Source organism: Dromaius novaehollandiae, chromosome 4 (assembly GCF_036370855.1).
Source record: "Dromaius novaehollandiae isolate bDroNov1 chromosome 4, bDroNov1.hap1, whole genome shotgun sequence".
NCBI classification, from domain to species: Eukaryota; Metazoa; Chordata; class Aves; order Casuariiformes; family Dromaiidae; genus Dromaius; species Dromaius novaehollandiae.
Genome location: NC_088101.1, coordinates 80,746,292 through 80,769,929, shown reverse-complemented (window position 1 = coordinate 80,769,929; position 23,638 = coordinate 80,746,292). Strand labels below are relative to the sequence as shown.

The 23,638-nt window shown below is 37.5% G+C and overlaps 1 protein-coding gene across 13 annotated transcripts in view; it reads right to left on the bottom strand.

Moving 5' to 3' along the window:
- Positions 1 to 515: 515 nt before the first annotated feature.
- Positions 516 to 23,638, bottom strand: part of CTBP1 (C-terminal binding protein 1) — a 248,841-nt gene continuing 225,718 nt past the window's right edge. For 12 of the 13 annotated variants that reach the window (XM_026112673.2, XM_026112676.2, XM_026112674.2 and 9 more), the window contains 6 exons: positions 23,145 to 23,351; positions 17,005 to 17,219; positions 12,966 to 13,096; positions 10,675 to 10,802; positions 7,355 to 7,472; positions 516 to 1,783 (listed from right to left, as the gene is read on the bottom strand). In XM_026112673.2, coding sequence (XP_025968458.1) covers positions 1,597 to 1,783; positions 7,355 to 7,472; positions 10,675 to 10,802; positions 12,966 to 13,096; positions 17,005 to 17,219; positions 23,145 to 23,351 — 986 coding nt within the window. In that variant the 3' untranslated portion in view covers positions 516 to 1,596. The remainder of the gene's footprint in view (positions 1,784 to 7,354; positions 7,473 to 10,674; positions 10,803 to 12,965; positions 13,097 to 17,004; positions 17,220 to 23,144; positions 23,352 to 23,638) is intronic. The other variant, XM_026112675.2, reaches the window with a different exon arrangement.

The following is a 23,638-nucleotide window of genomic DNA, read 5'->3' as shown; positions in this document are numbered from 1 at the left end:
CCACAGGTGGAAAGTTGCTAGTTTAGATTAGTGGTGAAGAAATAAACTACAGACTACCTAGAAGGTTTATCTCCAGGTCCACTTTCCACCATTCTGAATTTCCTTCTTATTTTTTGTCTTGCTTTTTAAAGCATGTAGGGATGAAGGACATCTTAAACAGCAGCACAGCAAAGGCCAAAACAGCTTCCAGCTGAACTCCAATCTGCCTTAAAAACAGCTCCACCTGCATTCAAAGAAACAAGCTCCCTCAAGACAGTGAATATAATTACGTCCTGTTGCACACTTCCGTCACCACAAAAGCAAATAACACAATGGACACTTCTCATGTTGGACTTCGGCAAAAGACGTTTATTATTATTGTCGTGTTGCTGTTGTACCTCCTCTGCTCCGCCCATAGTGGTGGCATAAATGCTGTTACCATATTGTAGCTGATGGTGCCGGTGTACAAATCAAACTCCATCTCAATTTCAAACTCCATTAGAAACACAGGAAAAAAGATCAACATTCACGAAATATAAAGGGAAAAATGGTATGGAAAGAATTTTTTTTATTATTATTATTTTTCAAGCTTCCAAGACGGTATTACAAACAACAGAGAGCAAAGTAAAGCTAGAAATGAAATACTTGACAGCATCTGTTTAAAAATTACAGCTAAGAAACCTAATAAAAGTTGAATAAACAGTTACTAGAAATAAAAATTTTTACACATATGATATTTGTCTGGGATTTTTATTTCTTTAAAATAATTCATACAAATGGTTACAGTCACAAACATGATTTTAACCAAAAATATTGCTAGCCTACCACATTACCAGGAAGGAATCAATGTAGGCAATGAAATGCTGCTACTTTTCAGTAGTCTAGTGCCTTTTTCGCATACCACCAATAATATATACTTTAACTGGTGACAAAAAGCACAATGCTCGTTTATACAAAACCTTTTTTTTCCTCAAAATCTCTTCGCAAGGTTGTCTTCATTTTGAAATAAGGGAATTCATGCCAAAATCAGAAGAAACTGTTTTTCTTTTGTTTACTAAATTATTCTAAAAAATAAGACAAGCAGGTAGAAAAAACAATGCACTGTGTGGCGTAGAAAGAAAAATGGGAAAAATTCATTGTCCTGAGAAGTTTGCCAACTGCCTCATTTTTGGGCATGTTTTAAAATATAAAAGAAAGGATTTTTAATCTCAAAATTGGTTTGCTGAATGCCTCCCTTATGTTTTTCCTTGTTGACAGCTAAGCAAACAAACCCTTTTTAATGTTCTAAAAACTGTACACAGACAAGTACATTCATGATATAATTAACTACTAACTTCTCTTGCTTAACAAAGAACCCATAGGACACAGAAACAGTGAATCAGTCCACTGGACAGGGACAAACTACAATTTATACGGAGGAAAAAATGTTTCCAAATCTTCTTTTTGTCTCCCACCTTTTCCTTTTATATTGTATATTGGACCAGTTTCTAAAACAATAGTCGTCTCCTCCTGTAAGTTCATGGTTTTGCCTTTAATCAAAATCCAGGGTTTTTTTTTTTTTTTTTTTCCACACGCTGAAGTTGAGATCTCCAATGCTGGGAATGCTGTTTTCTTAGGCTACAATTGGTCGCTTGGGTGGTCTCTATCAGCTTCTGGTTTGACAGTTTGGCCAGGGGAAGGAGCATGGGGCGGGTGGGCTACAGCAGGGAGGCCGTGTGATAAAGACATTGGGTTGGGGACTATTCCTTCTACTGCTGTAGGTATGCCAGTTGGAGCCACACTTACAACACCTGGGGGATACCTGCTGAGAGAAGGAAATAAGAACATGCATTAAAACCAAGAGATGGCTCACAGGAAAGCCAGCCTTGCTTCCTAAAACTACAGAGAGGTTTGTTTTATTTTCAGACCAGATGTGTTAGTATGGCTCAAGATGAGATACCATATGCAGATGCTGTTAAATAAAGCAATAGATGCTGTATTTTATCCAAATGAGAAATAAAGATTTGCTAGCTTTTTCAGATTTAATAGCATAAGCGACAGCACAGCCACCGAAACAACCTGGAAGTGCTGCTCCTCTCTGAAAGTACAATCCTGAACTACCTCAACAAGAAGTAATTCAAGTTAGGTGTGCACAATAAGTATCTGTCCTTCATGACTTTTCCTCATTTTACCCTTTGGGGACTTTTTCTTTCTTTCTTTCTCATGTGGAAATTTTGTGCTGGTTTGAAAAATTTTTCTTCAAAATAATCTTGTGACTGTAATCCCCTAAAAGAGCAACCACATTCACACTCTTAAGATGACAAATTCAAGCCTGTTACACCTGAGTAGCTTTTTCCACTCCAAAATTGCCACAGTACTTATCTAAAAGAGGACCAGCACTTGTTACACAGAGAACAAATGCTTCAGGCAGACTGCTAGAAAAAAGATACAAACACAAGCAACTGTGCATGATTTTAAAGACTTGTTACTCTTCCCAGATGAATGCCAAAGACTAAGTATTTTAGGAATTCAGCAAAAAAATCACCCTGTGATTCAACTTGATTTTATGATAGCTCTGATAAAAAACCTTGCAAATCTATTGTTTGCAGTCCTCAAGTTCAGATGGAATTGATGAACACTGGTATTTCATGGTGCTGATATATATAAACAACAGCTACACATGAATGCTTTTACAAAAATATGTTTTCTCTTTAGCCAAGGACCTCAATACCAATTTGCAAGTGATCTCACGCTGGCCACTGGCACTGACCCTTTGCTCCCCTGCCCCATGCCAGCACAGAGCGGCACACTCATCCTTTGTTCTCTTCTGCTGCGTTCTGCTTACTCAAGTACCTTCGCGAGACTGCAACCCATTTTATAAGTCTGAACACACATGACTACTACTTACTCACTGTGGCATTTGCTACCCTATTATTTATTTAAAATTAAATGGGAGGAAACACACTTGTAGTCTAGTCAAGCTTTTTCAAGTGTCACAATATTCTGCAGCTGATTTCCTGGTCACCAGAGAGTCCCACACTGAATGCCTCAGGGAATTTCACACCATCTCAATAGCAGCTTTTCTAAAATAATGCACGTTCGCGCTGCTCATCCTAAGTTTCCTCAAGCAGATAGAAAATCAGGCTAGAAAATATCTAGAACAGCAAGGAAACTAACATGAAGAAAAGCAGCATGAAAGCATGCTTTATTATTTTATTATTATTATTATTTTTTCCTTCCACCACAGAAGCATCATTGGAGTTGCCTTTTACAAACACCCTGCCATGACGGCTATCTGATGTGACACAATGAAGATGAAGACACCATATATCGGCCCGGTCATCCTGGAAGATTCCTACAGATCATAACACTGACTGCAATTGGGGACGAATAGGCAATATGTGAAAGATCACACAATCCGTAGGCCAAAAACCTTTGCTCCCAGGGTACAACCCAAGGAACTCTGCACATATTTATGGGGCTTCCTACACTAATTTCTTCTCCAGAGAGGTGCCTTAAAATTAATTTGCAGTTGCTAATGGAATTAGTTGCTTGTGTCAGTACTTCAATTGGAATCTTATTAATCAAATTTGCTTTAATTCCTATGAATACTGTCTGACTGGGTATTGTTATATTTATTCAAATCTGATTTGGAAACGGCTTATCTGTTACTCTGGGTATTTGGTGGGGAAAAAAAACGAAAAACAGGAAATGACTAAAACTTCTGTTTAAAAGATGAGCCTCTTGCAACATAGCAACTGTTTCTAACAAGGAATCTCTAGTTTCTAACGACACAGTCCCCAAGCGTCAACACACTGGAGCTAGGACAAGCCAAGGAGATGCCAAATTCTATAACTGTGCTTCCCCCATGAAGAAATTCAGAGCCTCCCCTTTTGAAAATGCCTTATGCTAGATCAGGGGCATTAACAGCTATCTTATAAGCAGAGTAAGCAGCTGAGACTAAACATCTGTAATTCTGATTTGACTCTAGGCACTCTCTTTGTATATAAAGAATAATCCCCATGGACATTAGGCTGTAACTTTTCTAACTGCGATTCTGTCCACCAGCACCTCTCATCAGAAATATGCTTCCTAAAGACTTCTGGTAACATCCAGAAGCCCTACAATTGTTTTTGTAGTCCTATAACGACAGTTACAATAGCCAAAATAGTGATAACATACCCCTCTAGAGAAAATTTTGCTTGACAGCTCTCATCTCCTAACCCTATTTTGCCATGCTCTTTTGATATTTTTGCCCCCTTTTAATTTAATCATCTGTGTTCTATCCCACATAACTTTCCTTTATGTTGCTATTTATTTCTTCTCCTACTCTTAATCAGCAAATACATTTCCTCCAGCACTTCATAAAGTTGTCCTCAATCCTCCATCTCTGGCAGCGGTCAAAACACCTGCCAGGTAAAATGTCCATTTAATTAAATTTTTGAGAATGCAAAAGTGAGAGATCAGTTACATCTCCTATGCTACTTCATGCTCTTCCTTCCCCTTTCCCCATTTAGTATCACTTCATAAAGAAAATTACAGTAGCCCTCTTAACTGGGACTTAAAAGCAACTTTAATTTCCATGTTAGTCTCCCACATTGTTATTATTTATACTACAGAAGCACCTTGAACTCATACACAAAACTGAGTCTGTCTCAAAGAGCTTACAATCTAAACAAGTGCTGTATCTTAGATACCAGAAAGAGTCTGAAAATCACCAACGAAATACCTTAATATGAAATAATTTGTGAATGGTTACCATTATCTGACTACATGGATTCTACTCTCATCCAAGTACCTCCTGGGTACCTGGATACTCTCATCTTGTACCTGTTAGAAGGCAGAAAGATATGTCAACATTTCTATAAACTGCATAATCACTGTTTACCAGCTGCTAAATTTCACTATGTCTATGTACCAGCCTCTGACCTGCACTCTGTGACATAGGGAACGGCAGGGTCTTTACTTAACAAGCAGCTCAGTAACAAGTACGCAGTAATAATACATAAGCAGCATATGCAGTGCTGCTTCACCAAGACTATTACATATAGTTCCTTCTCAGGAATATCATTAATCTTTACTCAAGGGATGTGTCCTGTTTGCTTGACCTTTTCTGTTGATACGGTGTCTTGCATTTTACATTGTAAACGGTTTTGTTTTCCGCAGAATACAACGACATTCAGAAGATCTGGATTATATCTGCTGATCAATGCTCAGTGTTCTTTGCTTGTGATAACATCTGATAATTTAGGCGTTCTGTCCTTTATCAAAATTCAAGTAAATGATACATACGGAATTGTGAGTTTTAGTTCACCAAAAGAGCTATTTGCATTTTTTAACATATAAATTATTATCCCAGGTCTTATCTCCTAACACAATTACATGAAGATGATACAGCTATTAGCACATCTGAAACACTGCACTTCCTGCAAAAGAGTCCAGAACTCGACTAGTTGAATATAATCTTCTAATGCAAAGAGAAGACAGAAAAATTTGTTTTGAAAAATCAATTCAAATTCTGTAGTTAAGACAGAGCGGAATTTAGTACATGCAAACACTGCTTCCAAAACCGATTCCTTCATAAACTCTGTGCTTCAGGTTCCTTATGTTTTATATTGGACAGAAGTAACAACTGCTCTCACCAGTGCTCAAATACTATTCTATCACCCCTCCAAAAAGCAGCTTTATATGTTTATGGTATGATTCTACATTCTCTTTTGAAATTGTCCCATTGAGTTTTATTTTGCATTTGAAAAAAGCTGTAAAGTCAAAATTTAATTTGCGATTAATTTTCTTTATTGAAAAGGTGACCGAAACAATGTCTAAAAAGGCATTTAGTTCCATGCTTATATTGCTCAAATTAAATAGGTAAGGTCTTTGACTTGCAAAAAAAACTCCCAAATGTCTCTAGATTAAAATCCATTTTGAGTTGAGACTGGCTTCTGCCAGCCTTGTGACCCTAAAAATGAGAACAAACAACTACATTTCATATTTGGGCACGCAACCCTGCTCTCAACTGCCAGGACACAGTCGTAGTTATTACCACCAGTTCAGAAACACATGCCATTGTAAGTCTCAACGGTATTCAGCTACACCCTCAGTAGTCCAAATTCAAGTCAATGAAACTACATGATGTGTGGAAAAAGAGTATGTGTTTAAACTTTCCATTCAAGCAAGTTAACAACAGCCTTCTCGATACTCAGGGCTATTGATACTTTTTTCCATAAATAAACATCTTGACCTGATCTGAGATATACATATGCTGATCCAATCAAAGTTAGGATTTTTCTTTAATGCACTTAAGGCTACTGATAAGGAGATTGTGGCAAAGGGTGCTGACCCTCCCCACTATCATCTCTCCATCACTTTCTGACGAAAGTGTTGGAACTTCTTGTGACATTGGAGCTTTTGCTTCACTTCCCAGCATAGCATAGCGGGGTTCTCATATGGAAGAATGCAGAAAGATTTCCTACACCCACTAGAAGTATGGGATAGTCCTCCTACAGAAGGACGAAGATAAGAAAGATGTATGAAGGATGAGAATGGAAACATTAGGAGAAGAAAGTAAGAGAGAAATAGTGAAAGTAATGCACTGTCCCTTCCCTCAAGGCACTGCCTTTCAGCAGCAGCTTACAGGTTTCTCAGCCACTTTACTTATGGAAATTCCATTCTGGAAGATAAAATTACAGATGTTTTTCATAAATAAAAATGGTGTGAAGCTGACTACCAGGAAAAACGTGCTGTTAGGACAGCTGCTAGGCATAAAAGGACAGAGAAAGATTATCAAGCAAATAAGGAATATACATACTTGACAGATCAGTGAAAAAGTTGACTCTGTCTGCTTACATAGTTGATCAAGAATACATTAAGTCCCTCGAATGCTTTATAAGGAACATTTTAAAAATTATATGTAAAATTTAGAAAATACTACTTTAAATATATTTTCATAATTGCCACAAGCTATTCCACTGTATTCATTACTGAATTTTATGTTCTCTCATGTGTCTGAAGGCCACCAAAACACATAACAGTAGTTTATTATTACCGTAAGTCTTTCTGTAAGCAACTATCATTACCCTCAGCAAAAAGAACATAAACTTCCACTGCACTCACTGCAGATGACCAGAATGTTTTATCGGAATATATAAAAAACATTGTTCAGGTATTACCAACCACAAAAAAAGATAAGGAAAGGAAACTTACTGACGCACTGTGTGACTGATTTCAGAAAGCAGTAAAGTAAGATTTTTCTCTTGAATGCAACAACTATAAAAGCAATGCACTTGGGGCCTAATCCAAAACCGGTTCATTTATTAACAGGAAGGTCATTTCTTTATGCTGGAATACTTACCTCTGAATTAAGGAGATACTGCTTTTACATCTGCAGCATGCTTACCTGTACGCAGCACCATTAAGCTCTGGATGAACAACTCCAGGATCCATGCTGGCCCAATGCGTAGCTGCAGTCAAATGATCTTTGTTAACACAGTTTTTCAGACTGTCTGGAATACGACCTAGGATGAAGTGAGGGAAAGGGAGGGGAAATGAAAAAACATTTCACATGCTATATGCTCTGAATGCATATGTATTAAAATAGTTATAAACATCTGCATATATGAACAGTACATAAAAATCACACTGTAAGCTCATTTTTAGTCTTCACTGTTCCCCTTTTGTCTGGGACTTGGCTACTAATACTTAAAATGCTCTGCATGGTTGTTACTTCTCTGTCGCTCTTTTAATTATCTTTTATAACCAGAATCTGAATAAAACCATAATCACAATATCACATATCACAATAAGATTCATGCTTTCCAAGAAGCTAAAGTTTGAATATACAGCATGGCTGCAACTCAAATTCAGTAACAGACTCCTGCTCTCTGTCTTTAACTTCACTTTTCTCCTTTTTCCCCCATGTACAATACTAATAACGGTAATAAGAAAAAATCTTTGGAAAATCTGGGATAGCGTGAGTGTGACTGGGATTTTTTTCCTGCTCTCCTGATCTTACACTTTTTATCTCAATTGTTCTTTAAATTTATTCAGTATAATCTATCAATCCTCAAACCGTTTCCTCCTTTTCTAAGCAAAAATGAAAATACATCAGAAAATTTCCTTCTTCGTTTCTTCATAACCTTTACCTTAACCTAATGTTATTCAACCCCTAAAGCAAAATCTTAGTTTTAAGGCACAGATACTGGAAAATCTGTAAACCCAATGCAAAACATACTGGACAAGCCTCTATCTTCCATGAAACTATGTCCAGCCTTGTAAAAAAAAATGACATGAACAGATATGATCCGTGTTTCCTTTACGGCAACTGGAATATTTACACCTACCTCAATGGGAGATATGTTCTGACATCTGTTTTAATGCATTCTTTCTGAAATTTAATCTTAGTACACAAACACAGAGGTGGAAAGAGACAAGTTTGAGTTAAGCTCTACTACTGTTGGCAATATCCCAGAAACTATTTCAAAAACTGACCATGCTCCATCATTATTCAGTTGTTTTGTCTCCATCCTCCTCCTAGAAATTTGATTAAGAACTTTACTATTCTTTGCTGCTCCTTCTGTCCAACAGCCTTAATATATATCCATTTAATCTTCTGCCAAAATTGCCCTCCAATTTATGTAGTACCTTTCTTTTTCTGGTGTTTATCCTCCTCAGGAATTTTTCGATTGCAATCATGTCTTCCTTCCTGCCCCTCTCAGTCTTCGTTTTGCTAATCTCTGTAAGGAATGTTCTACTAGTCTCCTCTCATAAAATATTACTTTATTGTAAACATATTTCATAATGATCTTTTCACTTGCCATGTTCACCCTCCCTTTTCTTCTATCACTGTTTTCAGCGGTCATGTTTATTTAATATTTTGAATGTTCTGATATTTAATCTTCTCTTGTTTTCATTTTATACAGCAGAACCTCACTGGCATTTTTTTCCACATCAAAACATCTTAACATCTTTATCTTCAGATGGTAGTCATATTACTCAAGCATGCACTCATTTATTGCACACCTTTTTCCAATTAGTTTCTCCTTCTACACCCCTTCTCTTTTCTGTTCCCCCTATGGTGCTCACAGATTCGTTTCATCCCTCACTTCCTGTATCTTTCCTACATTTGTTCCACTGCAATTCAATGTCTTTCTCACCTCCCTAATGTTGGCCTCAATTTGATCTTACTACAAACCATGTGCAAACACTGAAGTGATGACAGCTTTAATACAAATCAATGATTTAGAACTGTGATAGCACAACCACCCACTTTAAGAAAATAGGTCTGTCTTCCCATGCACATGTGTGGGCTACTGCACAATACTGACACAAAACTAGCCCCATACAGCTGACTCTTACTCAGTTTTCAGATCATAGACTATTAATGCTTATTTGCACATCAATCATTGCCCAGTAGGTAAGGTATGGTCATTTGTGCAATCTCTCCCAGAGCTATTTGAGAGCATTTAACAGTTATGCAACAACTTCAGGAAGGTACTATTACAGTTCTTTGGGAGTACACCCACAAAAAACAGTTTCAGCTACGGGATGGTCAGATTCCTCAGGTTACCTCTAAAATGGAGAGAAATAAGCCTGTACAGGGCAATTCAAATTTTAGAGGTGCCCTTAATCACCACCCAGACTCAAAGAGTCATCTTCTTTCTGCACAGGCTATAAATGAAACTAAATGGTCTAGCCTCTCTAGGCAAAGGATTTGGCAAAGGCTACTCTTAGCGCTTTTTCTACAGCAGAGCAACGTGTTGGCACTGAACCACCCTCAAGGTGACACAGATGGCCCTTCATGTCTGTAAAGCATTCAGTCTATATTGCCAAGGGGAAAACAGCAAAGTCCTACTAAAGAGAGAACATTAGTGCTTAATGAGTCATTTTCCAGTATGAAAATTCTTCCTTTTATTTTAGGCTACAAGGGATTCAAACCAAAGCCAAATGGCCCACACTTCTCATTTTATTTATTAGCATTGCATGTTCAAGACATAACTGTTTTTTCTTTTGTAAACAGTTTACAATTACATGGCAGTTATACAACAAAGAGACTTCGCCCTTTAAAATGCCAGACTTCTTTAGCAATGCTTTAAAGAGAGAACCATCTTATAAAATAGAGTACCTCCCAACAAATACTGAAAACTTTGTTTTGAATTAAGAGTGAGTTGTTGCAATAAGAGCACTACCAGGAACTACGTGAAGTTTTAGCTAATGTTTTACCCCTGAATATTACAGCCTTAAAACACTGAAATCCCAGACCCTCTTCTAAGACAAATTTGGATGAACTTTGGAAAATAGAAAGGAGCTGAAATAAAGGAAAAAAATAAAGGAAACAGCACTGCTCGTGGTGAGTACGAGGGGGCATCTATGAAAAGCTATAAAAGATACCAGCAATTTCTGACTCAACTACAGTAAAACGCATCAAAAGGGTAGTATTTACAAGAAACAAAAAGGGAAGATTGTTTTTTATAAATCAGTATATTTCTGTTATATGGAAAATACTTCTTTTCCACTACCTGACTTTTCTTGATAATTGCAATGGACCCTCCAAATTATCTATTCCAGTGGTAGGAACAGACTTAGTGGGTATTTGCTGGTTTTGATATTGCAATATTAGAAGTGGTAAACAAAACCTAAGCTTGGTCATTTTCAACAGTGAAGAATAAAAATGTTTGTTAAAATGAAATAAGCAGTGGAGGCAATAGGGTGTGTCAGTACCTGTGATCGCCCTCCGGATCTCTCGCGCTGCTTCCTCCCGCATCTCAATTGAGGCTTGTTCACTATACCAGGCTGCATGTGGAGTACAGATCAGGTTTGGTGCATCCTTCAAGGGGCCCTGACTAAAGCTAAATGAAAATTTAAAACAAGATCAAATGACAAAAAATATTTGGGGGGAGGGGAATCCAGAGGGGTTTGTACATACATTCAAATTAATTTCTTCAACAGAAAGGAATTGTACCAATATTCCTTGTTGGATTTGTTTTTAATTGTCAGTTAATTTAATACACTACTCATGGTATAATAAAGTAACAATGATCTCTCATAGACTCAAAGGTAGCACCTAAGTAAAGTAGCACTAGTAGCAACATTAGCTTCTGTCCAATGCACTTTTTGCTAACTACAGCCACTGCCGCTCCAGTTCTGGTGCAGAAATGCATAAAGCGAGACCCAAATCAATTCAGGATGCCACTTTATTTGGTCCATTACATCACAGTTTTATTTCATTAGCAAACAAATCTTTGCTTGCTGAAGAGTCACTGTCAAAGTGACATTTAATTAAATAAAGAAAATGAGTTACAATTATTTGCCAGTAAGAAGTGTGTCCATGAGCACCCTCAACATTTTTTCACACTTTGTTATGTTTTCCTGTCATTTTTAACTATTTTTCATTCCTGTTGCAGTATAGAATCTCCACAGAAATAAGGAAATTTGCTTGATGGATTGATTTTCAGAGGAAGGAACAAATCTATGCAAAAGTGCTATCATACTTAAAAAGTTAGGAAACTGAAAATAGTGGAAACTTACTCCTCCTACCTATTTTCAGTTTTAATAATCTTATAGTCAATTGCAACAACAAGGGAACAAATATATTAAGTGTGCTTTCGGAGTTGGTAATAATTCATAAAATGGTAGATTTCATCTCTAGTTCAATAAAAGTCAAGCTAGCAAACTCTTGATAAGGAGTTGCATGCTGCCTTCAGACAGACATGCAGCACTGAAGCCAAAGGAAATTGTGGCTGTAATCCTGCAACTGAATCTCTGCAGATGGCATCTTCATGCAGTAAATGGGGCTTCCTATAGGTACAAAGGTCTGCTTGTGGAGATCTGAATCGGGAAGCATGTATGTAGCTGATAGCCCCTTGGGCTGTTAAGACTCCAGCTTTGCCCAGCTCTACTGCACTGTAATGGCTACATCTGAAGTAAACAAATGCAGGATCAGTGTAAATAATATTAAATATTGGCATTGTGTCTCCATAGATATAAGAATTCCACCTCCAAGGATACTACTGCTGTTTTTTAAAGCTTTTACTTGCCCTTGTCTCAGCTGATATGAGAGAGACTTCCCTCTCTTTAGAGTCTTCTCAACCTACCCCAAAGTACTAAATCTGTTCCTCTTCAAGAGTTATGTGGGCTGTTCCAGTTAAAATTAAGACTTCTCCCTGCCCAGACTGAAAAACTGGAAAAGGCTTGTCACATACAAGCACAAAGCTATAGCAGTCTATTTGGTCAGCTCTAACTAAGAAGGCAGGGTCAAGACTCAAGGACATATCAGAGAGGCCTGTTTCTGATAGGAGTGTTTATATCATAATACCAATGCCTCTTTGGGAGTGGTGTATTTTCGCCTAAAACCCTGAACTTCCCGGTGGCATTCAGAAAACTCAGGCTACCAGTTCTGCTAACAACAGCTGAGTTACTACTCTCCTGATGAAGAGAAAGAGTGAAACAAAACAAAACCTGAACTCTGGTCACCTTCCTTATCTTTACATTTTTTGCAATTTGTGCAAATACATTTTGTGGCTTTCCTGCAGAGGGTATCTGGATGGAAAGTATGTCTTCTCCTGCAGAAAGGTGTCATAAAGCAGTTGTTTCTTGCACCAACTCTGGGCCTTTCACCTTCTGGAAGAGTCTGTTCAGACACGAACATTAGTTGCATCCAGAGTTTTATCAATGACAAAGAGCACTCCTCTCAAAGCCGTGTGACACAAAGCCATGCCCACGATTTGAACTTGTGTCCCTGATATTTCTACTGAATAAGCCCATTAGATTTTGATTTTTTTAAAAAGGAATTAAATCTTGGATGTCACTTTTTTCACTTCTGACCACATGAACAAGCTCCATCTACATTTGCATTAGTCCAGTGCTGCACAGATTCATGTTGCTTTACTAAGGAGTATTTAGCTACCAAAGGAAGGGAAAACTCATTCACTCATTGCTGTTGATTGTATCATGCACTACGACTTAAAAACTAAGAAAGTGAACAAAATAAAAATAAAATAAAGGAAAAGCACCTGAATGGTTCTGACTCATGTACATCTAAGGCTGCCCCTCGTATCCTTCCTTCCTTCAGGGCCTGTGCAAGTGCTTTTTCGTCTACTAACCCACCTCGAGCTGTGTTGACCAGGAAAGCCCCTTGTCTCATCTAGGGAAAGTTAAAAACAAGAATGATGAAATAAAAATAAATGAAATAAAATCGTTGTGGCATTATCTTTTACTCAAAAGAAGCATCCATTACAACAAAGGCTATTCAGCTGATTTAACCTGTAACAGTTGTCTTCCCTTTCCATTGGAAAGTACCACAAAATGCGATGCTTCTAACATAAAATGCTATTTCACAGCACTTCATAACCTTTTGTTTCTTGTAAGTAGTGTCTTTTAAAAGAAGCGTTGCTTCATATATTGTGCAGTAACATGATCAAAAGATACAAATGTGCATATGAAACCGACAAATCATTTTATGCTTTTTTATTTCACTGTGAAATTGCATGAGACAGAAACTACAGTACATTCTGAAATTCATATTTTGTGGTTTAAAACTTTCACACAAATAAAAGCCTACATGAATTTTTCAGAAAAATCAGTGCTTTTGAATTTCCAAACTCTTTTCCCTTTAGTTACCAAAATACAGTAGACCTATGTTTTATTTATTGCTGTTACTTCAGCTTCCTCCTCCCCGTAAGACCGTTCAAATAAAGGTCTAAAGAATTCTTATATTATTCAATTAAAAGGCATGAAAATGAATTTGGTTGAGAATGCTGTGTGCCCTGGAGAGCAGCTGTGCTGTGCATTGTGCAGATTAGCATTGTAGATAACACTGAGTGGGGAGAACTACAAGAATTTATGCCCTAATATATCCACAACATGAAAACAAAGTAGAGGTTTAAGTAAGACAGATGATACGAATAAAGAAAAAAAAGATTTCTATATCCTACTTCCAGCCACTCTAATACTTCAGCATCTTTTACCAGGTGTCTCAAATACAGGTTCTGATCTCAGGGCATTTCTACGGATGCAGGTAAGCACACGACGGGTAGGAACCATGCTGAAGATGACTGATAAAACTTCCATTTTGAATTGACTCCATCTCTCACCGTAAGAACAAGAAAACCCCCAACATTTTAACACCAAATCAACTACTTAGAACCTCTGTATCAAACCAAAGCTTGTCTAAATGGCAGTAGGATCCTTATCTAAAACACTGATTTGGAATGCCAAATTCATGAACAACAGGAAGGTTTCGAGGATGTCAGCTAGGATTTTTTTTTTTTTTAGGCGAGATCATGGGAAATATCGAACCAGTAAGATGCACATGCTTGCAGTAAGGTTATAAGAAAAAAAAAAAAAGTATTTTACTGGTCAATTCACTAGCCTTAATCTGGCCTCCCCCTCTCCATTTGCAGAGACTTGGGCTGTCAGGGGAACATCTGTTGGTCTGCATAGCGAATCTAAGTTCACTTTCACCAGGAGCAGAACTACGGGTACTTCTGGTAGTTTTAGGTAATTATCTTGAGAATTACAGCAGTGAGGTAATGGTGGCATGAGCTTAAGTTGGTCTGGCAACAAGAAGGGGTTCCTGATGGGAACCAAGAAGATGAAAACCATCACTGTACTTGAACTACGTAAGTTAGCTGTGATAACTAGATTAAAACTAGCACAGGAGGGCTCACCCAAGCAGCAACCACACCTGCTACACAGACATGCCATAAAGGCTCGTGGGAGCTTATATAAAGACGTTCTATTTCCGTGCTTTTGCAAATGGAAGGGATAATTTGATGTTTAAGTATAGCCTCATCTATTTATACACACTTTGAAGACCTTGAAATTTGTAATCAAGTGAACCCTACTGAAATTTTCTGTCCATCCATAATAACCTTGCTTGAGTTTTCATCTTCAGGACTATTTACAAAACTCTAAAGCTAGTACTAAGACAAGCCCAAATCAAACAGAACATGGACGCATAAATACATTGTAATGGGAACGAATTATGTGAGTCACGATAAACTATAAGGGCGGATGCAGTTGAAGACGACCTTTTAAAATGGTGGAAGCTTGAAAGAGAATGTCACAGCTAAAACTGCTGACTGCTGTTACAATTCACCTACATTAAACCTGTGCTTTAGAAATGTGTTGTGTTTAATTGCAGCGCCGTCTTCTCAAATCTGTAAAACTAAAAATGACCTCAGCTTCTCTTAAGAGCACTTGATTATCATGGGTTCAATAATCACAAGCTTGTAATAACTCTCTGAGCCACTCTGGGACTACAAGGCCAAACATGATGGCTAGGCAGAATGCTGACTAATACAAAGGAAAAGCCACTGAAAGAGAACACTGACATCAAAATTTCAAATAATTTTAAGGCTGTGTAATTTCAGTTTCTAAACAAAAGTCCGGATGAGACTTTAGTGAAATGAAATGCACCATGCTTCTCTGCACTTAGTTTAAAAACTGGTTATTACATGAACATGCAATACTGGGCAAAAGTGGCATGCAATACTCTCTAAAAATTTTAAGTTGACTATGGCATCTGCCAGCCTATTTTGCTCTTTTCACTATATATTCAGATGTTCTGGTCTATGCAAATTAATCAATCAGGAGCAATCACAGGTGTTATGATTTTCTTGTTTTCAAATTTGGGTAACATCAGTTACCCAGTTCACATCAGTTGTTACAATACAGATTGCTTTATCTACATTTTTATCTAAAGCAAGAACTATCATCTAACATTTTAACCTTTGCTTCTAAATAAAGAACAACAAATAGCAGGATAAATGCTTACAATATGCTTTAAAGTTCTGATTTTATTTGCATTTCACTTTAGATGGTATCACACAGTTTTAACCCTTTTGTTTGTTTCTCCAGTGAATCACTGACTACTCCCCAAAGCTCATCCCATTTATCCACCTCCACTCAAAACCTTCCTATGATACACTGCCCAAGTTTCACTGTCCGCTGTAATGACTAAGTGCTAAGCCTCTAAAAGGTCCCCCTGAAGTGCAGTTCTTCAAGATCAGTGCAATTCTATTTGGTCTTAGATGACAGCTTTTTAAAAGCTTTTTAATTTTTAAGAGTCTTAAATTCCCAACCCTGGTTTTACATTGGGATTGGTCTGCAAAATCCTAAACTCTCAAATCAAGACATATATCGTTAGCTTTCTGCCATAATCCTACATGAATGTGGAACACGTTCAGTAATTACTTCAGTTCTACTAAAGTTCAAGAGTAGTAGGTGCAAACTATTTCTCGGAAGCCAACCAATGATTTTACGACAAAAGAGTACTACTGTTGTTGTTACCAGCAAATACGTATACATGTATAAAGAACACCGACGTGTAAAATCAATTATTTATTAAATCATCAGAATTTCTTTCCTGGGCAAACCTACATTCTTACATTTCAAAGTTATATTTCTTTCAGTTATCTACACTGAGGTTTGAAATTAGAACCTAGATATTTAATGAAAAAAAATCTTACTATTGAATTAGTCAAAAACAGAACAGTTACTACATGTCTAGATTATGAAATTATTTTAATATTACCTAAAAATTTAGGGAGGTATCAGTACTAATCCAAAGAAGTACTATTTTTCCCAAATCATGCAATGCTGTAAACGTGATTGATTAATCAATGACACACTCTGCAAGCATTAGGAGTGAGCACAGGGGGGCGCCATTTAGTCACCATCCTTCAATCACATATGAAGAACTCAAACTGAGGACTAGAGTGAAAGACAGAATTGCTACCTGAAAATACAAGTAAAGAATGTAGCTACCAGAAGTTACAGATTTATTTTTAAATTAAGGCAGCTTAGTTAAATCTGAACAATATGTAGAAGACCGTATTATTGCCATAAATGCAATGTTACTGAGCAAAAAAAGACAAGAAAAATAACAATACATAAGGCACAAACTATTTCCGTACCAGTTATAAGTTTGCTCAAAGTACCAAAGAAAAAAAACGGCTTTCAAATGAGAATCTGCATGTTTACATAAAGAAACTCTGTAACCTGTCAGCCACCAGCACTGGTGTGGAGGGCACCCAGAGAGATCATTACCTGCTTTATGGTGAAGTCGTTAATAAGATGATGATTGTGTTCATTCAAGTTGCAGTGCAGGGTAACACAGTCACTGTGGAACAGCAGGTCCTGCAAAGTGCTCACCCGCTGCAGTCCGAGAGCACGCTCCATGCCATCTGAGAGGTATGGGTCATAGAAAATGACACTGAAGCCAAAGGCTTTGGCACGTAGTGCTACTGCTTGCCCAACACGCCCTACAAACAAAAGAGACGCACAGTGAAAACACACGTAAAGGAGCTGGTGTAGGTAGCCTGTTGCTTTCTATTGCAAAGGCTTGTATCAAACAAAATGGTTTTGTATAGCACCTAGAAGTGGATTAAAAAAGGCAGCTCCCATCCCACTTGAAATCCTTGTTAAGACCAGTAACATTAAATCTGGACTGTTTCACACAGCTTTGTCCCAAAGTGAAAGGTCTGCACCTTTTGTAAATGGAGATCTGAAATGCCAAAAGATGTCATGTAATCCACAATAATCCATATAATAGAAGCACTTGCCTGCTAGGCCTGCTTATGGTAAAACACTACTGCTTCTGAACACATCCTGCCAAGGACCTACTCCTACCCATGTCTGACCAGCTGGCTTTAATCAAAAGCTATAAAATTAATCCTCAAAAATGGATGCAATAAAACATAATTTGTTTAATCTGAAGCTCAACCATTCTCAATACATGGAATCTCCTTCTGAACTAGTATTTTCTTCCATTTTGAGTAAGAGCCTTTCAGCATTAAAATGCCTGTAAGAAACCAGTCATTTGAGTCTTTTAAAAATTCTGTATCCATTTACCTAAATCATGAATACAGCCCATCATATGGCACCTAGTTAAGGAGAGAAGAGTGCAAAACCATTTGGTATTCTCACTGCCCTTGGCTCTTCCCTGCTCATCTTTCCTCACAGCCATGCTATGTCAGAGCTGTGTTTGAAATTGCTTTTCAGGCATGCTTCCATGCCACATGTGTTAGCAGATGTGTATTTCCCTTTGATATACTACCGATAAAACAACTGCTAGAGAAAATTAGCAGTATGTCTAGTGAGTAAGAATCTTGAAGAATCAAAACTAAAATACTTTCCAGATTAGAAGACTACATACTAGGTGTAGTACATTAGAGTACTATAAATTTTAGGTAAAGACATTTCAGAAGTATCATTCACTAGACACACAGTAAGAATCGTGTCTCAGATTAAAAGTCAACAGTTTTCTTTTGTAACATATGAGTTTGTTCAAAAAAAGCACTGAAATAGCACAGGGAAATCCCATATCTTTCCAATTGTGCTTTAAAGGATTTCCCTCTGCTTTTCAGTTTCTCTTTGAATAAACTTCAGAAGCCACAGGAAGAAAGGTTTTCTGTTGATCATTTAACCTGAACACAATAATTCTGTAGAGCTTGTTGATGGACATGCTTGGAATATTAAATACTCTGTCAATCTGATGGAGGCTGTCTGTTTTCCTTCGGGGACATAAACTTAAGACACTCTTCAAAACCTTTCATTTCAATACTTACGTGCATGTTATCTGTTTGCTTTTCAAGTTGATTTTTTATAAACAAACTAGCCAATTCTCAGCACAATGTACTATTTTCAAATTTTGGCATGTTCACAGTTCAAGATATCACTCACACACTGTAAACAGTCTATATTTTTAAAAGAAGCATATCACATTTACTCTAACTCCATTTCATTTTCACATGCAACATTCTGTCATCTGCTCTTTTTACACTTTACAACACTGATACCTGAGGGGATTCACAGCAGTTCAACATCTTACAACTGGATCTCCATTTAAAGCTATGCTTTCCATTCATTGCAACCAGGCCAATATACTAAAACCATCTTAAATATGCACAGTTTCCTTCTGAAATACTTGGGAATCATACACATGTATATTTGGGCAGAACTGTCCTGTTACGATTACTTTCTGGGATAAAGTTCTTCTGTAACTGACAGTTCATATTCAGTCATACTCCTTAGACAAAAACACAGATGAACAAATAAATCTGCCAATTCCTTTTTAAACTACAGTCAGACAACATAGAACAACTATAAACCTATGACAGATTTTTTTTTTTCTTTTACTGAAAAATGTTCTATTTTATAAGCCTATCTCATGGACATGACGGGTGGCTCAAAACCTACCCCAGTACATCATGAACAACAGACCAGTGTAGACAGATTCACGCCTTCAGGGCAACTCTACCTTAAAAGCATACACAATTGTTATGAATATTCATGAGACTTGGGTGCTTCCAAGAAAAGGCAAATCCTGAAGCTCAAAATATTAAATCAACTTCTTGGTTTGTGATGGAGGAAGAACAGACAAAATGCATGTTTCATATAATTGCAAAAAAGTAGAGTTAACGAAAGCCTATTTTAGAAATTAGATTTACACAAAGCTGTAGCAAAGCCTGTGCATCATTTCAGTGAAACGAGAGGCATGAAAGGACTTGCATCTAAAATGCCTGGTTCTCCTGTTACTGTGCGCCTCATCCACTACCCCAAAAGTCTCCCAGGTTGTAGGTGTCTCTGATCTTGACGTTGTCAATGACCTGACTTGTGAGAGACAATACAGTAGCAAGAGTGGCCAGTAATCCCCATCCAGGCCTTGGGTAAAGAGTACATATCTACGCTGGTATTACAAAGTTATAAAATGCCCTCGATACCACAGAAATGTTGATGACCTGCCTGCAGACTTCCATGGAAAGTAAAGGTGCCTTAAGTTCGCAGCTCTTACTGTCTATGCAACAACAGGGAAATTGGGTAATTCTTCATCTTGCTTGGAAAACCCTGAACTGTGGCTTCTTGAAGAGTGCCATTTTGTCCTATTTCCTGGTGAGTACACAAACAGAGCTAGCAGGACTGCTAAGGCTGCAACATTTGGTAATGCCACCCTATATGGTAACACCACCCAACTCTTCAGACGTGATCTTGTCTGATAATGCAGATCAGTGCTTTGGCCAACATCTAGTCAGGACTCTTCAACTGGCAAGAGAAAACATGAAGCAGCTGAGGTCAAACTGAGTGATGACAATAATTATGATGTGGAGACAAATGTATTTGGAGGTGATTTCACCTCTTGTGAATAAGGAAATGCATTAACTACCAGTCACCAATACTTGCAACGGGGAGGAAGGGGAAGGGAGTGTGATTTCATAGCCTTCACTGTTGTAAAACGATCATTATAGCAGGATCACGTCCAGCTATCTATTCATCCAAGTACTTACATGCTGCTGCTCATAAAACATTCTTTTTTTTTTAAAAAAAGATAAAAGTTGAAAAGGTAGTGACTTCTTTTTTTTTTTAAATACAGGGTTTGCTATCCAAGCTTGTGATGCATCACTTGAAATACAGGACCCTGGATTGTAATAAAGATTAAAAGTGACAAAGACAGCTTTTTTAAATGATGTGATATTATTATTTATGTAAGGCTCAAAGAATCACACACTTCATAAAGACAGAAAGAAATGCAGGCTTTGCCCTAAGGAACTCAGAGGCTAACCACAAAACAAAGCATTATACTGTAGAGTCTTTTGCTTTTCTTTTTTTCTTTTTTTTTTTTGTTTATCTTCAACCTCGATACAAGCAGAGGATGAGAGAAGAGGTTAACTTTAAAAGAGTATGGAGTAATAGGATTAAGCAGGATACACCAAGTGTCAAAAGCAGGAATGTGCATGAAAGAAGGCAAAGAAAAGAGAGTGGGTGATGGAAAGAAGAAGGCAAGTGAGTCATGAAACTTGGCTAGAGCAGTGGATAAGGAAGTGAGTAGTTGGAGCTTTGGAGAGAATGACTATGTCATTCCCTAGCTGAGAGATAGGCAAGACCTAGGGTGTTTCTCATTGGCAAAACAAGAAAGAAGCCCAGAAACAGATGTGAAGAAGGTCTGGACTTAGCTGTTGCCAAAGGAAAGTTATATAATTAAAGCAACCCATTGCTGAAGAGACTGCAGCTTAAGACAAGAATAGAAAGTCATAGCTGGGAGATAACAGATAAGCATGTTAACAAGAAAGGAGAGTACCAGAGATACTACACAGCAGTAGAGGGGGGGAAAAAAAGCAAGATTGAGTAACAAAGATGAGAATTGTTAGTTTTGTATGTGCTACATTCACTTCACAGCATCTTAGTGGTTCAGCAGTTGTGATGCCGACACATCTTAATAATAAAATAACAAAGTGAGACAAAACTACACGTGGGAAAAGGACACTAGTAGGGAAACATAATCTAAGGGCAAGACTGTTGAATATGATTGTAAATACACATTTTGGTCTAAAACTAGAGATAGGAAGCCTCTTGCAATCATCTGCAGTGGAAAAGAGTGCGTCTTAATCTAACTGCCTGAAGTGCTTAGATGCAAAAAGTAGTACAGCCGTATTTTTACAGCTTTTAAGACTATGCTTTTTGTTCTTTCTTATTATGTAGGTATATAGGAGCTTGCTACAACGGGAGGTCAGAAACACAATGTTGTGCCTATTCACACACATACACAAAATCCAACTGTGGATGTTTTCAAAACTGACTTTAAAACATTTTCCTTGAAAGCGTGAAGATTCCATCTGTAGCAAGAGCAATAGAAACAATAAAAGAAGAGAGAAAATTACTGGCTAATAACTGTAACAGATGTGTGCCTTTAAAATTGTATTTTATTAGCCCTTTAACATACAATGCACACAAAAGGCTTGCTTTTTGCTTTTTTTAAAAAACAACCGGCACTTTATGTGACATTACACACATATTGGCACTCTGATTATCCACTTGTTTCTCTACACCTTTCAATCATTCTCAACAAAAACAGTACGTAGAAAATGCATTAAAAAACCTCAATAATAAATGAAGATCCATTCTTATCTCAGTCCGGAATTTAAATGCAATACAATAAACACAATGTCAACAGGACAGCTATCTCCAGCAAGTAAGCTCATAGTATCTAAATCAGGGCTTGAGTTTCAACAACTAGACATGCATTTCAATTTTTAAAACACTGCAAGTGATTGACTATTACTTATGTATGGATGCTGTGACTGTGAGTGCAATAATCATTGCATGCTTAAATGAGGTGCATAATTACATGGGTATAGATTTGAGAAAGCAACTTCATGACTAACTTCTTGAAAGTCATATTTTAAAGGCAATTCTCTGACTGTGAAGATGTTTTTGCTGCCTTGCATACTCATTCAAACCAGTACTATGTTATGCCAGGCTATTCTCAGCTTCCAAAAGCAAGAGTTAGTGGCTTGAGTTATCTGACAGCAACATATAACTGGAACAGTCATTTAAGTACTAAAGATCTTCTGAAGTATGACGTCCTGTTGTCAAAATCTTATTATTAATTCCTGTGGCTGAATACCACAGCAATTACAGGCACGGTCTATCAGATCTTTGATAAGACAGGCACATGACTGAATAATTTTTATACAGAAACTGACTTGCTTGTTTTTCTTCTCTACTTCTATAACAGACAGTAATTAATTCATCCCAGGCAAACCTGTCCATCTGTTAGATGCTGAAACACATTTAGGGAGGGAAGTACATTCAGAGAGGTAAGTAGGTGATTTTATTAGGTCTGGAAGCATTTCAAACTTTCTTGCATGTATCTTTCCTCTCATTTGAGCTGAAATACAAATTCGAATGCAGCCCAACCAAATGCAACAAATAACTGCTTTGCAGGCTGTTACTGAAGCAAAGCCTTTTCAGAGATGGTAAAAAGTAAAAAGAAGAAAGCACAAACAGTCCCAGATATGACAATGGACAAGAAATACAGTATAATTACATAACGTAATAATGGCACTAAATACACATGATGTTGGGCTGAAGTAGCAGGATCCTTGTTCTGGAAAAGGGAAGTGACGGTGTCTCTCAGTGTGCCTGGCACAAGGCAATGACAGCAGAAAGATGTACAGAAGTTCACACAATTCAGAAAATAGCAACAACAATTCTAAGTTGTCTGAGGGAAGCAAGAGGTATTAAGGAAAATATTTGAGAAATATAAACACCAGGAACAAAGTGGTATTATCCAGAACGCCTGGCATGGAAAGGAGTGAACCGAGTGTTCCATTTTGCTAGATCAAATCTTCATAATTCTTTTAAAGCAACGTGAGGCAAGGAGCATTAAAAACTCCTCCAAGCCAACATACCTAATCCAATAATGCCCAAGGTCTCCCCTCTGATCCTGGCGGCTCCAGACGCCACTTCCCGAATCTGTTCAACGCTCTGTACCCTCGTGCCTTCTCGCAAAGCCTGGTGCAGCCAGGTGGTTCTCCTGTACAGGTTCAGAATGTGGCACATTGTAGAATCTGCTGTTTCTTCTACTGAGGCAGCTGGCACATTACACACTGCAATCCCTGAAAAGAACAGCGGGGAAAGGATACCAGTTTGCCAAATATTTCTTACCTTTTCCCATTCAGCAGTAATCCAAAATTAAAGGACTATGATATTTAATTTTACAAGTATTTCAACACTTGCTTTGCACAAGTAAGTTCCTGACTCTAATGACAAGATACAGTATTTGACAACATAGGTGACACATATTTGCAGATTTAAACAAAATTTTTTTTTACTATTTATTGCGTTTCAAAACTAAAGGCAAACAGTAAACAGACAACTGAAACCTCTAAAGGAATGTATTTAA